Source organism: Ranitomeya variabilis, chromosome 1, assembly GCF_051348905.1.
Source record: "Ranitomeya variabilis isolate aRanVar5 chromosome 1, aRanVar5.hap1, whole genome shotgun sequence".
Lineage (NCBI taxonomy): Eukaryota > Metazoa > Chordata > Amphibia > Anura > Dendrobatidae > Ranitomeya > Ranitomeya variabilis.
The window spans coordinates 1,111,834,505-1,111,850,007 of record NC_135232.1 but is presented as its reverse complement, the minus strand read 5'-3'; the positions used below and the strand labels follow the sequence as shown (position 1 = coordinate 1,111,850,007).

The following is a 15,503-nucleotide window of genomic DNA, read 5'->3' as shown; positions in this document are numbered from 1 at the left end:
ATGCCATCAACACTGTTTCTTGTAGGTTTTGTATGCCTTCAACACTGCATGCAATATCACATACTGGGAGCCGCAGTGAAAACTCTGAGCTGGACCCAAGGAGGGTGAGTAAAGCACGTTTTAGTATTATTTGGAGTTCTTTCAAATCTAGAAAGTACATTTAAACATCCATAGGAAAGCTACATTTTCATACCAACTATCAAAGTTCCTTTATATTGATATATAAAAGAAATAAAACTTTTTTTTCCCCGTTTAAAATTGTCCTTTTATGCCAAGATCACTTGAAATTACAGCTGGTAGACCAGTGGTCTTACTTTTATCATCAGGTGGTAAATGTGGTTCTTGGGTGGTGTCTAAAAAGCAAAAAAGGTTTCTAATGCTAGAGAAAAAAAAAAAAAAAACTGGGGAAGATGGACTCTCAAATGCCCCAAAATTATGGTGCAAAATGTCCCGGAAAAAAAAAGATCATTCATGATTTGTGCCCCGTCTAGACCCTGAAAACCAAAAGGGAGAAAACCGAACATATGGCCCAAAATGAAGAAATGTAGAATAGTGAAGGGATAAAAATACCTTAAAAAAAATACAGGGATTCAAGGACGTTCTGAAACGCGCGTCGGGGTGTGCGCCGCACTTGAATTAAAGACAATAATTCATACACAGGATAAAATTATATTAAAAAAAAAAACCGGACCACAATGTTGAAAGGTACCGTTTCATATATGTCTTATGATAGATAAGGATATAGGTGTTCATAGGATTCATCAGATCAAGACTGGATGACATGTATGCTCCTTCGTCAGGGGGTTGAAGGATACGTCCCAAAACGCGCGTCGGGTGTGCACGTCGCACTTGGACCACCCAGGTAATTTCCTGTTGCCTGTCTATACACTTTGCATTACTCATTGTGAACATTCGCCTGCCTTGTTCTGCCCATGTGTATGCACATATGACTACCCCCAGTGTTTCACTCCTCTACTCACATTATTTTTTTCATTTAGGTCACACACAGAGGCTCTTTACCCAGCAATTGTTTGAATGCATCTACACTATTCTAGTTTTAGGTGGATCTCCACAATGATTTATACACTAGCACATATTATTGGTTTGCAGTAGGTAATGCCCATCTTTACACTTCAGGTTGTTTTTTTTTAGCAACTATTTATTCACATACTTTATCCGATTTTGCAGTAGTCTGCCTTAGCCGATTCTCTAGCTGACACTTATCCTTCTTTGTGGGACACACCACCCACCCCCTCTTGTTTCCAGGCAATGAACATACATGTCATCCAGTCTTGATCTTGATATTTCCATCTAGGGGTCTGCTTTTTTTTTTTTTATATACAATTTTATCCTGTGTATTAATTATTGTCTTTCATTCAAGTTCAGCACACACCCCGACGTGCGTTTCGGGACGCTGTCCAACTTGAAGGACACGTTCTGAAAGGCGGACATCTTTTTGCACGTTGTGCTGCTGTATACCATTCTTTTCTAATAAAACTTATTTTTATCCCTTCACTATTTGCTCTACATTTCTTCCTTTTGGGCCATAAATTCGGTGTTTTGGTTTTCAGTGTTTTTCCGAATGGTTCACCATTCATTATTGCATTTGTGGCTATTGTTATCGATTTATGTGAAATTTTTCTTTGGAGTCTCATTTAAGGTCTAATTTATGAGAGTGTTTTTTTTTTTTTTTTTATTACTTTGTGGGTGGGCTTAGGGGTTTCCTGGTGTTTGGGGCCGAATCATCAATTGACTTTCTAAAAAAATAAGTTGCATTTTTTTCAAGCCAGCGAACTCCTACGTGGCTGGATCCTCCGAGAAGGATGTTGAGCCTGTGACGCGCGTCACTCACCTTGTCATCTGCTTTAATAGTCCGCAGCTTCATGGTCAGCTGAAAGCGGAGGAAGTTATTGGTCCCTATGGACTGCAGCTCCAGAAGTTTACACAGAGCCACCAGCTGCGGCCGCATCATGTTATCGAGGGTCAGCTCGTCCTCAAACAGCTTGGAGAAGCGTACGATCTCTTCGTTACTGGGCCTCTCGCCGGAGCTTCGGATCTGGAAGTACCAGGATAGATGTTACCTTAAACTGCAGCGCTCTCAGGTGCCAGGCTGTAAGGAGGGAAAAGGGACGTTGGGGGTGGGGGGGGAACGACAGCCCTGTGGGTCACACATCACACTCCTACAGGTGTGGCTTTCTCATACACCATTCTCAGGAAAGACTCTGAGGACATGCACGCTCAACAAAATTGAGGGTGCACGTGTATTGGGGCGGGGAGATCAGGAGAGGTAGCCATCGGCCGAACTAACAGTCGTAAGAAGCGGGTGTTATCCAGCTCCACAGAGGTAAAAATTACTCCTGAAGACCGAGTGGGTGTAAGGAGTGGGCAGAAGAGCTGAGACCGCTCCACACAAGGCCTCCAACAGCAGCGACTGGAGCTAGCTAGCCATGACATCACTTAAATGCCCCTGTCAGCCTCACCGGTAAAAGACCCCTAGAGAAACTTACATAAAAAGGGTTGATGACTAATTCTTCTGCTCTCAGGGGAGAAAAGCTGCCGGCAGGGGCATATGGCAGCTGCTTTCTCCTCTCTGGCCTTTCAGGATACATGCATGCTCAGCTAAACTGTGCATGCATGTGGTCGATGAGCAGAAATGGCAATTCGCTGATGGCTATCTAATGCACATAACAAGCTGAGGGAAAGTAAGTACCGTATATACTCAAGTATAAGCCGACCCGAGTATAAGCCGACCCCCCTAATTTTGCCACAAAAAACTGGGAAAACTTAATGACTCGAGTATAAGCCTAGGGTGAGAAATGCAGCAGCTACCGGTAAATGTCAAAAGTAAAAATAGATACCAATAAAAGTAAAATTAATTGAGACATCAGTAGGGTAAGTGTTTTTGAATATCCATATTGAATCAGGAGCCCCATATAATGATCCATAAAGTTTATGATGGGCCCCATAAGATGCTCCATGTTAAAATATGCCCCATATAATCCTGCATAAAGGTTAATAATGGCCCCATAAGATGCTCCATAGACACATTTGCCCAATATAATTCTGCACAAATGTTGATTATGGCCCCATAAGATGCTCCATACAGACACTTGCCCCATATAATGCTCCACAAACGTTAATTATGGCCCCGTAAGATGCTCCATATAGACACTTGCCCCATACAGTGCTGCACAAACGTTGATTATGGCCCCATACAGACACTTGCCCTATATAGTGCTGCACAAACGCTCAGGCCCAACGACACTTTCAATATTCACCTGACTTTGTTCCGGTGCCGCACCATCCTCAGGGTCTTCTGCACTGATGTTCAGACAGAGGGCGCGCACTAACCACGTCACCGCGCCCTCTGACCTGAGCGTCACTGCAGAAGACGCTGAAGACGGAGCGGCAGCTGGAACGGGGAGCAGGTGAATATCGCTCAGCGCTGTGCTCCCCTCCCCGTTATACTCACCTGCTCCTGGCGCGGTGCAGTCCCTGCTTCCCCAGCGCTCCTGCTTCTACTTGTACTGAGCGGTCACCGTTACCGCTCATTACAGTAATGAATATGCGGCTCCACGTCTATTGGAGGTGGAGCCGCATATTTATTACTGTAATGAGCGGTAACATGTGACCGCTCAGTACAGGAAGAAGCTGAGGCGCCGGGGAACCAGGGACAGCGCCAGGAGCAGGTGAGTATAAGACCCCCGGTTTCCCTCCCCTGCCAACCTCTGGGTATGACTCAAGTATAAGCCGAGAGGGGGACTTTGAGCCCAAAAAAATGGGCTGAAAATCTTGGCTTATACTCGAGTATATACGGTACATATAAGATGGGACTCCTAGTTACACTCTGGGCCAAAGGTCAGAATAAAGTGAAAAATGTAACAAAAAAGTTTAAAAAATATTAATAAAAATAATTAACTGCTTTTTTTTTCCCCAAATAAAAAAACAAAAAAAACACAAAAAAAACACACATTTGGTGCTTCTACATCTGCCAAAATCATTTAACCCATTAAATGGCGTCAAGAAAAAAAAAGCAATCCAAAGATCAAAAGGTCATATAGAACTCCTAAATGGTACCAATAAAAACTACAGTTTGTCATACAAAAGACAAGACCTCACACCACTCCATCAACATAACAAAAAAGCGAAGCTTCTAAAAAGGAAAAAAAACACAAAAACAGCGAATGGTTAATAAGACCCTGTTACGTAAGGTGTGGTTTGAAGAGGCAGAATCGTTTCCTGGAAATAATTTCTAATCTTAAGGACAAAGGACATTGAGAGAGAAGTCAGCTGCTGGCGGCTCTTCATTCTCCGCACAGTTCTGTGACCTCTGGTGCTCCAACCGGCCGGCGAGTAGCTGAGAGTCCCATGAGCTGTCCCACATGGGTCTGTACAGGCTTACTTTCCCTCAGCTTGTTATGTTGGTCCCCACATGCACTCACAGTTTGTCTGAGCATGCATGTACTCTGAATGGGCAGAGAGGAGAGAGTGACAACCTGAAGAAAAGTTCCTGTATCCCTCTTTCCAATTCATAGGATGTTGTGTGACAGTGCGATTGCTAAGGATGAGTGTTATCCTGAGGAAAAGTTCCAGTGTCCGCTGTCCTATTCTTTGAATGGTATGAAGGGGAAAGAGGGCGGCTGTGATTTGTATGAGGGACAACCCATTTACAGCCTCTCCAGACCAGGAAAGAGGATACAGGAACTTTTCATCGAGTGATCTACCCCCCCTTACCAATCACAGCATGTTACCGTCTCCGACCTCGCCCAACCGTGAGCAGCCAGAGACCTCTGGTGAGAAGATGGCTCTAGGGAGATATTGGGACATCTCTTCATGTTATCCTTTAACCAATTAAAGTCTTTGTCGTCTCCGGGGAAGGGATCAGGGGCTGTACAGGAACCTTAGACCTTTGCTGGAATCAGTATTTTAGTCCCAGGCATTAAATTTCTATGAGTAGTTAAAATGTTACACCTTGATGCGAGATTTCGTGGAGGCACCCATGGTTGCAGAATGCTGGGTGGCGTGTCCACAATGTGTCGGGTGTCTGCTTGCCCCCCCAATATAAATGCCCCTCTGTAATATAGTTTGTGCTAGAATCCACAATAAGAGCACTGCTTATTTCTACTAAACAAACACACAGATCTCTTAGTCTAAGTTCACATTTGCGGTCAGCGCCGCAGCGTCGGGCGCCGCAGCGTCGGCGCATGCATCATGCGCCCCTATATTTAACATGGGGGCGCATGGACATGTGTCGCACTTGCGTTTTGCGCCGCATGCGTCACTGCGGCGCCCGCGTCCGGGCGCAGAGGACGCAGCAAGTTGCATTTTTGCTGCGTCCAAAATCAATGAAAAAAAGGACGCATGCGGCGCAAAACGTAGCGTTGTGCATGCGTTCACATTTGCGTTGTGCGTTGCGTCGCCGACGCTGCGGCGCACAACGCAAATGTGAACATAGCCTTACTGCAATGCCAAAGAATGAGAAATATTACAGGGGGGGCGAATTTTGCAGCAAAAACTCACTGTTGGAAGAAACCAGCAGAAGGACGAGTGCATTACCGGGGGGTCTCATACCTTCTGAAAAAAGTTGGAAAATTCCACGGTCACGTTCCCTTTGGCGGCTTTGTTCCTTAGCGCCATCTCCTCAATGGTATCTTGCAAGAATTTGGCTAACTCCAGCTTCACTCTCAGCTCCTTCTTTAGCCTCTCCTCCTGGGGTGCAAGAAAAACAGCAAATATGACGAGGAATATCCTACATCTAGTTTTGGGAGGACTCATCTCTAAATCCCAGAGCGGTGCCGTCCTCCGGCTTAGATACTCACTTTCTTTGAAGTGGTCTCAAAAGTGGAAGGCAGCATATTTGGAAACAGCTTCAATACGACCGGGAGCAGGAACTCCATGAATGGGACGATGATGAAGACGAGGAAGGGGACCAGCCGGAAGAGGTCAGCGCATATCCTCAGGAACTGGAAGAGACGCGGGATAAAAGAGGTGAAGAATCAGAGTCACGAGCTGCGCACAACACACACCCATCTGTGCCAAGGTGGTGACACCACGGACTGAAAAAGGGTGCCAGACACCTCTGTACAGCAAATCAGCCCTATCTGAGTTACACATTTCAGTATCCAATTCGTGCTGCCCATGGGTCACGTCTGCTGCGACAATCTGGTTTCCGCCCCATCACTCAACTGAGACAAACTTGACCAAAATCACTAACGACCTACTTACAGCCAAAGCTAACGGACAATACTCTATACTCCTCCTTCTAGACCTGTCCTCTGACTTCGACACAGTTGACCACTGCCTCTTACTACAGATCCTCTCCTCCTTTGGCAAAGACCTCGCCCTATCCTGGATCTCCTCGTACCTTTCCAACCACACATTCAGCGTCTCCCACTACCTCCTCATCCCACCCTCTCTCTGTTGGAGTCCCCCAAGGCTCTGTTCTAGGACCCCTACTCTTCTCAATCTATACACTTGGCCTGGGACAACAAAGTCCCATAGATTCCAATACCACCTTTATGCTGATGACACTCAGATCTACCTCTCTGGCCCAGACGTCACCTCTCTGCCGTCCAGAATCCCGGAGTGTATCAGCCATATCCTCCTTCTCCTCTCGCTTCCTCAAACTCAATGTGGACAAATCTGAACTCCTCATCTTTCCTCCATCTCATAGATCTTCCTTACCTGATCTATCTATCACTATTAACGACATCATGCTTTCCCCCGTACCCGAAGTCCGCTGCCTCGGAGTAACCTTTGACTCTGCCCTGTCCTTCAAACCGCACATCCAACCTCTCTGCACCTCCTGTCGCCTCCAGCTCAAAAATATCTCCAGAATCCGTCATTTCCTTAACTCTCAATGTACTAAAATTCTTGTGCATGCCCTCATCATCTCCCGCCTTGACTACTGCAACATCCTTTTCTGCGGCCTCCCTGCTAACACCCTTGCCCCTCTCCAGTCCATCCTTAACTCTGCTGCCCGACTAATCCACCTCTTTCCTCGCTACTCCTTCGCTTCCCCCTCTGCAAATCTCTTCACTGGCTCCCATTCCCTCAGCGTATCCAGTTCACATTACTAACACTGACCTACAAAGCCATCCATAACCTGTCTCCTCCATATATCTCTGACCTAATCTCCCGATATCTTCCCTCACGTAATCTCCGGTCCTCCCAAGACCTCCTTTTCTCCTCCACACTTATTCGCTCCTCACCCAACCGCCTCCAAACCTTCTCCAGAATATCCACCATCCTCTGGAATTCTTTGCCCCAACACATCCGACTATCAACAATATTCGGATCCTTCAGGCGGAACCTGAAAACCCACCTCTTCAGGAAAGCCTACAGCCTGCACTGACCCCGCTGCCCCCTCATCACTACCGAAGCTACCGCCTCACCAACACCGGAGCTCCTGCAACCCCCAACCTACTGTCCCCTTCCCCACCACCATCCTGTAGAATGTAAGCCCACATGGGCAGGGTCATCGCCCCTCTGTATCAGTCTGTCATTGTTAGTTGGCTTACTGTAAGTGATATCTGTAACTTGTATGTAACCCTTTCTCATGTACAGCACCATGGAATCATCAGTGCTATATAAATAAATAATAATAATCAGGCGCTGCCGGGAAACGTCTCCCGTGCTGCAATGTAATATGTGGTGCTAACAAGTAGTATTTGTCAGCTGATCAGGCCTGCACAGAAAATAAAATTTTTACAACAGACGGCAGTTTAAAACAACAAGAGGCTTAGGACAGTATTCACATCCCAAGTAATCGTGTATTATTCAAATATGTCCCTGTAAGCCCCAACCCGGCAAAGCGATGTGTCACTTACTGGGCTGCTTGCTGTAGTTTTGATAAAATCACAGTTTTCTCTGCTGTAGATCTGGCAGAGCTCTGAATGGTGATCCCTGTATAACTCCATCCACACCACTGATTGCCAGCTTTCTGCCTATGCACAGTGTACACAGCTGTCAATCAGTGGTGGTGCCCTCCCCAGTAATCAGCTGTTACGGCAAAGTGAACGAACCACTGAGGGATCAGATGGGAGTGAATTCCCATACATCATCATTGTAGTCACAGAAGCTATTCCAGTTACTGCATGGACCCAGCTGGGTCTGAGCTCCGGCTCATGAGACAGCTCCTTAAAGGGGTTTCCACAACTAAGATATCAATGACCCATTATTAAAATCGTTTATCAATACCTGATCCAAGCCCCAACACACTGACCAATCAGCTGTTAACCAGGTCCTGCGGTGACTGTGCAGAGCTGGGACGCACTGTGTAGTGACCGTCCGCAGCTCAGCTCCCATTCACTTTAATAAGAGCAGAGTTGTGGTACCCAGGAATGACCACTGGGGGGGGCTCCTGCTCCATACACCATGCGGAGCAAGACCTGAAAACAGCCGACTGGTGCAGACGCCAGGCGTCCATACAACATCGATGTCCTAGTCCAGGACGACTTTACAATGATCCCTGCAAAAGGTACTGTAAGGTCCCAGGTTAGCCAGCGAACCCCCTCATTACCAGAGCCCCCACTGCCATCACAATTCTGCCTTGGGAATCAAGCACAATACAAGGTAAGGAAAAGCAAAGGAGCAGAAAACTGTCCGGTAAGCGACCATTAGACGCCTGAAGCTGCGCCCGCGCCAAATCAGCCATCATTGGCCTGTCTTCCCATGGCTCGGACACAGTCAGGATAATAAATGGGTTTCCAGGCTGTATCACCACATCACCATAAGGGTATGTGCACACGATGCGGAAAAAGCTGCGGATCTGCAGGGTTTCCGCAGCTGCGAGTCCGCAGCAGTTTCCCATGAGTTTACAGTTCAATGTAAACCTATGGGAAACAAAAAATGCTGTGCACATGCTGCGGAAAAAAACGCGCGGAAACGCAGCGGTTTACATTCCGCAGCATGTCACTTCTTTCTGCGGATTCTGCAGAGGTTTTACAGCTACTCCAATAGGAAACCGCAGTTGTAAAACCGCAGTGAAATCCGCAGAAAAACCGCTGCAGAAAAATCCGCAGTGGACCAGAATACGTGTGCACATAGCCTTACAATTTACAGCCCCTCTTTACTCACTGGGCCAGTGTGACGTAACGGTGCCGAGGCTGCTGTAATCACAGGACTTTAGTATGCAGCATAGTCTCTACAAGGACACGGGTAGGAAACTGGCTGCAGCGTAAGGTCACCAGGGTGTCGGGAGCGTCAGAGGGACAGGGGATGCGAGGGTTAAGCACAGTTCCATTCTTTAAGTAACAGAAAACCTGTTTAAGGGTCTTTTCGCTGCAATTTTGGAGTGAAAAGCTTTTGGGGAGGATTGAAAGTTTCTGCTCAAAAACTAAATGTGAACATTAATAATAATAATAATAATAATAATAATATTATGCCATTTTTTCCATGGCGCTTTACATGTGAGGAGGGGTGTACATAAGAACAGGTACAGTAATCTTAAACAATACAAGTCATAACTGGTACAGGAGGAGTGAGGACCCTGCCCGCGAGGGCTGACCATCTACAAGGGATGGATGAGGATACAGTAGGTGAGGATAGAGCTGATCGTGCAGCGGTTTGGTTGATCAGTGATTTACTGCAGGCTGTAGGCTTGTCGGAAGAGGTGGGTCTTCAGGTTCTTTTTGAAGGTTTCGATGGTAGGCGAGAGTCTGATGTGTTGTGGTAGAGGGTTCCACAGTAGGGGTGATACGCGAGAGAAATCTTGTATGCGATTGTGGGAAGAGGAGATAAGAGGGGAGTAGAGAAGGAGATCTTGTGAGGATCGGAGGTTGCGTGCAGGAAAGTACCGGGAGACGAGGTCACACATGTATGGAGGAGACAGGTTGTGGATGGCTTTGTACGTCATGGTTAGGCTTTTGTACTGGAGTCTCTGGGTAATGGGGAGCCAGTGAAGGGATTGACAGAGGGGAGAGGCCGGAGAATAGCGGGGGACAGGTGGATTAGTCGAGCAGCAGAGTTTAGAATAGATTGGAGGGGTGCGAGAGTGTTAGAGGAGAGGTCACAGAGCAGGTTACAGTAGTCGAGGCGGGAGATGATGAGGGCATGGACTAGGGTTTTTGCAATTCTTGGTTTAGGAATGTACGGATTCGTGAAATATTTTTGAGTTGAAGGCGACAGGAAGTGGAAAGGGCTTGGATATGCGGTTTGAAGTAGAGATCAGTGTCAAGGATTACCCCGAGACAGCGAGCTTGTGGGACTGGGGAGAGTGGGCAGCCGTTAACTGTAACGGATAGATTCGTTGGGGAGGTCGCGTGAGATGGGGGAAAGATGATGAATTCTGTTTTGTCCATGTTAAGTTTTAGAAATCTAGCGGAGAAGAAGGATGAAATAGTGGACAGACATTGAGGGATTCTGGTTAGTAGGGAGGTGATATCTGGTCCAGAGATGTAGATCTGTGTGTCATCAGCATAGAGGTGATACTGAAAGCCATGAGATTCTATGAGCTGTCCCAGGCCAAAGGTGTAAATGGAGAAAAGCAGGGGCCCAAGGACTGAACCTTGCAGGACTCCGACAGATAGAGGGCGAGGTGAGGAGGTGGTGTGTGAGTGGGAGACGCTGAATGTTCGGTCAGTTATGTATGATGAGATCCAGGATAGGGCCAAGTCTGTGATGCCAAGGGATGAGAGGGTCTGTAATAATAGGGAATGGTCCACTGTGTCAAAGGCAGCCGACAGGTCCAGGAGGAAGAGGATAGAGTAGTGCCGCTTGCTCTTGGCGGTTAATAGGTCATTGGTGACCTTACTTAGGGCAGTTTCAGTGGAGTGGTGTGACCGGAAGCCAGATTGTAAGCGGTCAAAGAGGGAGCAAGAAGAGAGATGGGAGGACAGTTCAAGATGGACATGTTGTTCCAGTAGTTTTGAGGCATAGGGGCGAAGTGATATAGGGCGATAGCTATACACAGAGGATGGGTCAAGAGAGGGCTTTTTGAGGATAGGTGTGATTGAAGCATGTTTAAAGCTTGAGGGGAAAACAGTTGTTAGCGATAGGTTGAAGAGATGGGTTAGAGTTGGGATGAAGACTGTGGAGAGGTTTGGGATGAAATGGGAAGGGATCGGGTCAAGCGTACAGGTAACATTGTCCAAGTAATAATTTTTTGCACAGATCTGCTCCAAAAAATACTCCGAAAACTATTAATTTATATGGGAAATCCACTTTGGGGTTCATATGAGGAGTTTGAAATATTTTTATCTGTAAAACATCCTGGGGGGAAAAAAAAAAAAAAAAAAAAATTGCTGGCAGCGGGGCGGCCTGGCAGCCCGTCCTGAAGATTGCTGGGAACAATTAGTGAATTACTCCCGGGTGACTCAGCCGCCTGTGTGCAGACATGTCGCAGGGAAGCAAAAGGACGAGCCGGGACGCAGATAAATCAGTCTCCGACGCACATGTAAGAGCTCGTTTTACAGATCCAATATGGCGGCCGATCCCAGCGCAGCAGTCGCCCACTGTCCCCTTCTTACCTGTCTCCGTTCCCTTCGGGATAAGTTACTCCCGTTGAGGATGTTCCACAACATCCGGGCTGCGATTTTGGTGTCGATCCAGAGAAGCCGGAAGCCGTGATAATAGTGCTTCAGCTCGTCCAGCACCCTCTGCCCAATAGACTTCTTCACCGTCTCCACCTCCGTGTTGGGGCTGTACACCGGGCCGCCTTCTTCCAGCTTCTTATTTTTGTCCTTCAAGGACTTTAAGGATTTTTCTACCACGGAGTCATCGAATAAGGGCCTGGAAGAGTGCAAGCCTCGGAGCGAGGCGTAGTGGGGTCCCGGACCGCCGGCCGCACCTGTCCATGCCGGGGATGAGCCGCGGACTCTATAGTAGGTTCTTCCGGGTTCATTAGTCCGTGAGAAGCCGCTATCCCCGTCTCTTAGGGAAATGTAAACCGGACGGGCGGCAGTGCAGCTCCGAAAGTGAGACGTCCTGGTGAGAAAGAAAACATGGAGAAGTAACGGACAAAGAGACAAAACCAGGAATATTCCCTCATTCATTAAAGGGGCAGCTGCCGGGAGTATCCCAAAATCAGCAACCCGAGATATCCCGAGAAGTCTGATTGAGAAAAATGTAAAACTAAAGATCCCGTACACGAAATGTTGTAAAAATAATAAAAATTCGTTTTTTCTGTTTGTTTGTTTTGGGACACCGTACTTTCCTCCCCAAAAAAGACAGAATAAAAATTGATCTAAACTTTGAATGTACTCCAAAACGGTACCAATAAAAACGTCACCTCGACCTGCAGAAAACGAGCCCTCACTCGGATCCGTAGGCAGAAAAATAAAAACGTTACGTGGTTTAAAAAAAGTCAAAAAAAATTTTAGGCCAATAATAAATATATAATATAGGATAAAATGAAAAACAAAAATTAACCAAACGTTTTGGCTCTAGGACCGGATATGAAAAAAAATGAATAATCATCCGGTCAGGAATGGGTTGTAAGAAAAAGTCTGGCTAAACATGGAAAATATTAGAAAAAAATAAAAGCTAATACTGTCCCCCGGGGAGGCTCCGGCTTTGATGAGATCTTGTTCTTCAGTCTTCTGACCGCTGATGTCTGATTGGCTGCAGTGGTCAAATGACCGATGAAAGTGATGTCGTGCTACTTGAAGGGTTAAAGTCCTGTCCTAGTCATCTGACCACTGCAGACAATCACCGGTTTCAGGGGTCAGGTGACTAAAGAATGGGATGCTACCAGTTTTTCTCTCGGCGGAGACCAGGAGCGGTGGAGATCTGAGTTGGTGAGTCTATATAACATTATCTGAAAACTTTTACAACTAAGGGGGCCACGGTTTGGAAGCCCACACTAACTCTGCACAATTTATGGGGTCTTTCTTTTAAAAAATCCACAGAACCAGCACAACACCCCCAGAGGAAGGATCGTAACCTATCAGGGCTCCCCTTCAGTCAGGTGGGAATATATGGGGTGCCACCTGATGGGCGTTGTGGCGGACCCCCAGAGCAGACCCAGCACTTTGCTGCAGAGCTGTGGTTATTATTATTATTATTATATTATTATTATTATATTATTATAGCGCCATTTTTTCCATGGCGCTTTACATGTGATGAGGGGTGTACATAATAGCCATACGCTATACATGTCTGCTGGATAAATCCAGAAACAACCCTTACATATGTATGCTCGGCTCAGCTGAGCGTGCAGGCGCTCTCAGAGGAGGAATAAGCTGCTGCCAGACTCCTCTGTCAGCCGCTTTTGTCTCTGACAACTAAACGATCAGTGAGTTGAATCCTCACCACCTCTGACATCTGGATTTGGGGGGGATGGCACATAAACCATTAGGTGGGGCCAGAATCAGTGAGTACGAGGTCTACAACAAGGAGTCGTATACACCGGCAGACATCCGCGGAGGGAGATAAAACACTCACCGATGATTTATCAGCCGTAAGGAAGTGCAGCCGAGACAAACGCGATCCGAGAAAAGACCTGGAAAAGAAAAAAAGGAGACGGATCAGCAATCAGGCACTTACTGCGCGAGAATGAGCTCTGCTACATCTCTGCAGGAGCGGCGCCTCCCTCCTCAGTGGGCGGTGTCCGGTACTGCAGCTCAGTCACGCTCGTACAAGACACGGACCAACAGGAGCGAGGATGACAAAGAAAAGGCAAATCCCCTCCTGGAAGATGCAGGGCAGGAGAAGCCCCCCATCATCGGACCACCCAACTTCTCGGGCTCAGGCCTAGAACCACCAGCCCAAATGGATAAGACCTCCCGCTTTGGTCCTGCAGTCACCAGTCTGGCTCTAACCAGTTACTGGGAGGCCAGAGACACTGCACAGCTCATGTTATAGCAGAGCGGAACCAGTTTCCACCAGTAAGTAGATGCGGCTCCTGTATAACCTGGCCGTGGAGAGAAAGCCAAAGTAATCCTCCGGCTAATCTTAAAGGGGGGGCTGTAACAAGATGGCAAAAGGACAGGCGGTCTGTGATCCCCGGGGGTCCTACCCACGCACGCACACGGCCTCTGGTCATTCGTCTAGGGACCCCTTTAAAGGGAATCTTCACCCCCCAAAATTATTTACCGTATATGTGCATGTAGCTTTATCAAAGACGAGTCCAGTTATACCTGTACGTGGCTGAAGAGCTAGGGTAGATCCGGAGTGACAGAGGCTTCAGATCTACCCTAGCTCTTCAGCCTCATTTGCATGTCATTGATTTCTCACTAACGGAGCGGCCACGTACAGGTATTACTGGACTCGTCTTTGATAAAGCTACATGCACATATAATAGTTTGGGGGGTGAACCTCTAACTATTGCTGAGGGTTAGTCCACATTTCAGGGCACCATTATTATCTATCTACTTATTGGGGCTGTACATCACTTTTGTGGTAAAAAAAAAAACTTTGCTCCCTTTGACCTTTTTAGCCGCTGATTGCAAAAGGAGTCAACTAAGAATGTGTCAGTGAGCTCGCAGTGACAGTCTGATTGGAGACTACATAATGATCAAAGTTTTATATGCAGAAAAAAAAACTAATGCTAGTCCTCTCAGAAGGTGGACAATCCCTTTAAATATTAAAAATAGATACATGGCATGTCTATGGGCCCGGCCTGTGTGTGTGACACTGTGTGTGACACTGTGTGCGGCTGCCAGGCCTCCTCCTCCTCCTCACCTCTGCCGGCGTCTCCCCGCGTCCACAGCGCCGGGCTGCGGGCTCCCCAGCAGGACTTGGGCACGCAGCCTCTCACCAGCAGGGCGGCCATGCTGTCAGGGCGGGCGGTCACAGATCAGTCCCGGGGATGAGTCCTGGATGAATGTTGCCCCATGTCCTGCTGCCAGAACAGAATCCCCACCTCAAGGCTCCTCTCTGAGCATGCGCAGACACAATTGCCGGTTGTCGAGGCGGAGCTCGCGCGATGACGTAACGGCACGTGATATAGCGTCTGGCGCGTGCTGCGGAGGCCATTTTGGATTCAGCTTTCCTGAGGAGCTCGGGCCGGGGCACGTGACCCTGCTCTGGGTGGGGATGACGCAATCGCTCGCAAACGATAATCAGCGGCCATTTTGGTAATGGGCAGAGCCGGGCGCTGTGACATTGCGGATTATTGGTGCATGAGGGAAAGGGTCACAGGATGTTACCCATGAGGCACCGCGCTGCGGGCACCTTCTCATTTTTTTCCCCATCTCCTGTGTTTGCAGACTGTTTCTTTCCCCTTCTTCCATCACCGTCATTGTTCACACTAGCAGTATTTGGTCAGTATTTTACCTCAGTATTTGTAGCCAAAACCAGGAGTGGGTGATAACTACAGAAGTGGAGCAGATGTTTCTATTATACTTTTCCTCTAATTGTTCCTCTCCTGGTTTTGGCTTACAAATACTGCTAGTGTGAATGTGGCCTTAAATTCGTTATTTTTTTTATACATAATTTTAAAAACTTTTTAAATTATTTTCATTTTTTTATTTATTTTCATGCTATTTTTTACATATAGTTTAACCCCTTCATGACCCAGCCTATTTTGGCCTAAATGACCTTGCCGTTTTTTGCAATTCTGA

The 15,503-nt window shown here is 47.2% G+C and overlaps 1 protein-coding gene across 2 annotated transcripts in view; it reads right to left on the bottom strand.

Annotated features, from left to right (window-relative positions):
- The window catches only part of LETM1 (leucine zipper and EF-hand containing transmembrane protein 1), a 39,922-nt gene extending 25,026 nt beyond the window's left edge, over window positions 1-14,896 (bottom strand). The window contains exons 1-6 of one of the 2 annotated variants that reach the window (XM_077280193.1): window positions 14,623-14,896; window positions 13,384-13,441; window positions 11,469-11,925; window positions 5,820-5,963; window positions 5,572-5,709; window positions 1,853-2,056 (exon numbers count right to left, since the gene is read on the bottom strand). In XM_077280193.1, coding sequence (XP_077136308.1) covers window positions 1,853-2,056; window positions 5,572-5,709; window positions 5,820-5,963; window positions 11,469-11,925; window positions 13,384-13,441; window positions 14,623-14,713 — 1,092 coding nt within the window. In that variant the 5' untranslated portion in view covers window positions 14,714-14,896. The remainder of the gene's footprint in view (window positions 1-1,852; window positions 2,057-5,571; window positions 5,710-5,819; window positions 5,964-11,468; window positions 11,926-13,383; window positions 13,442-14,622) is intronic. The other variant, XM_077280192.1, reaches the window with a different exon arrangement.
- Window positions 14,897-15,503: the final 607 nt, after the last annotated feature.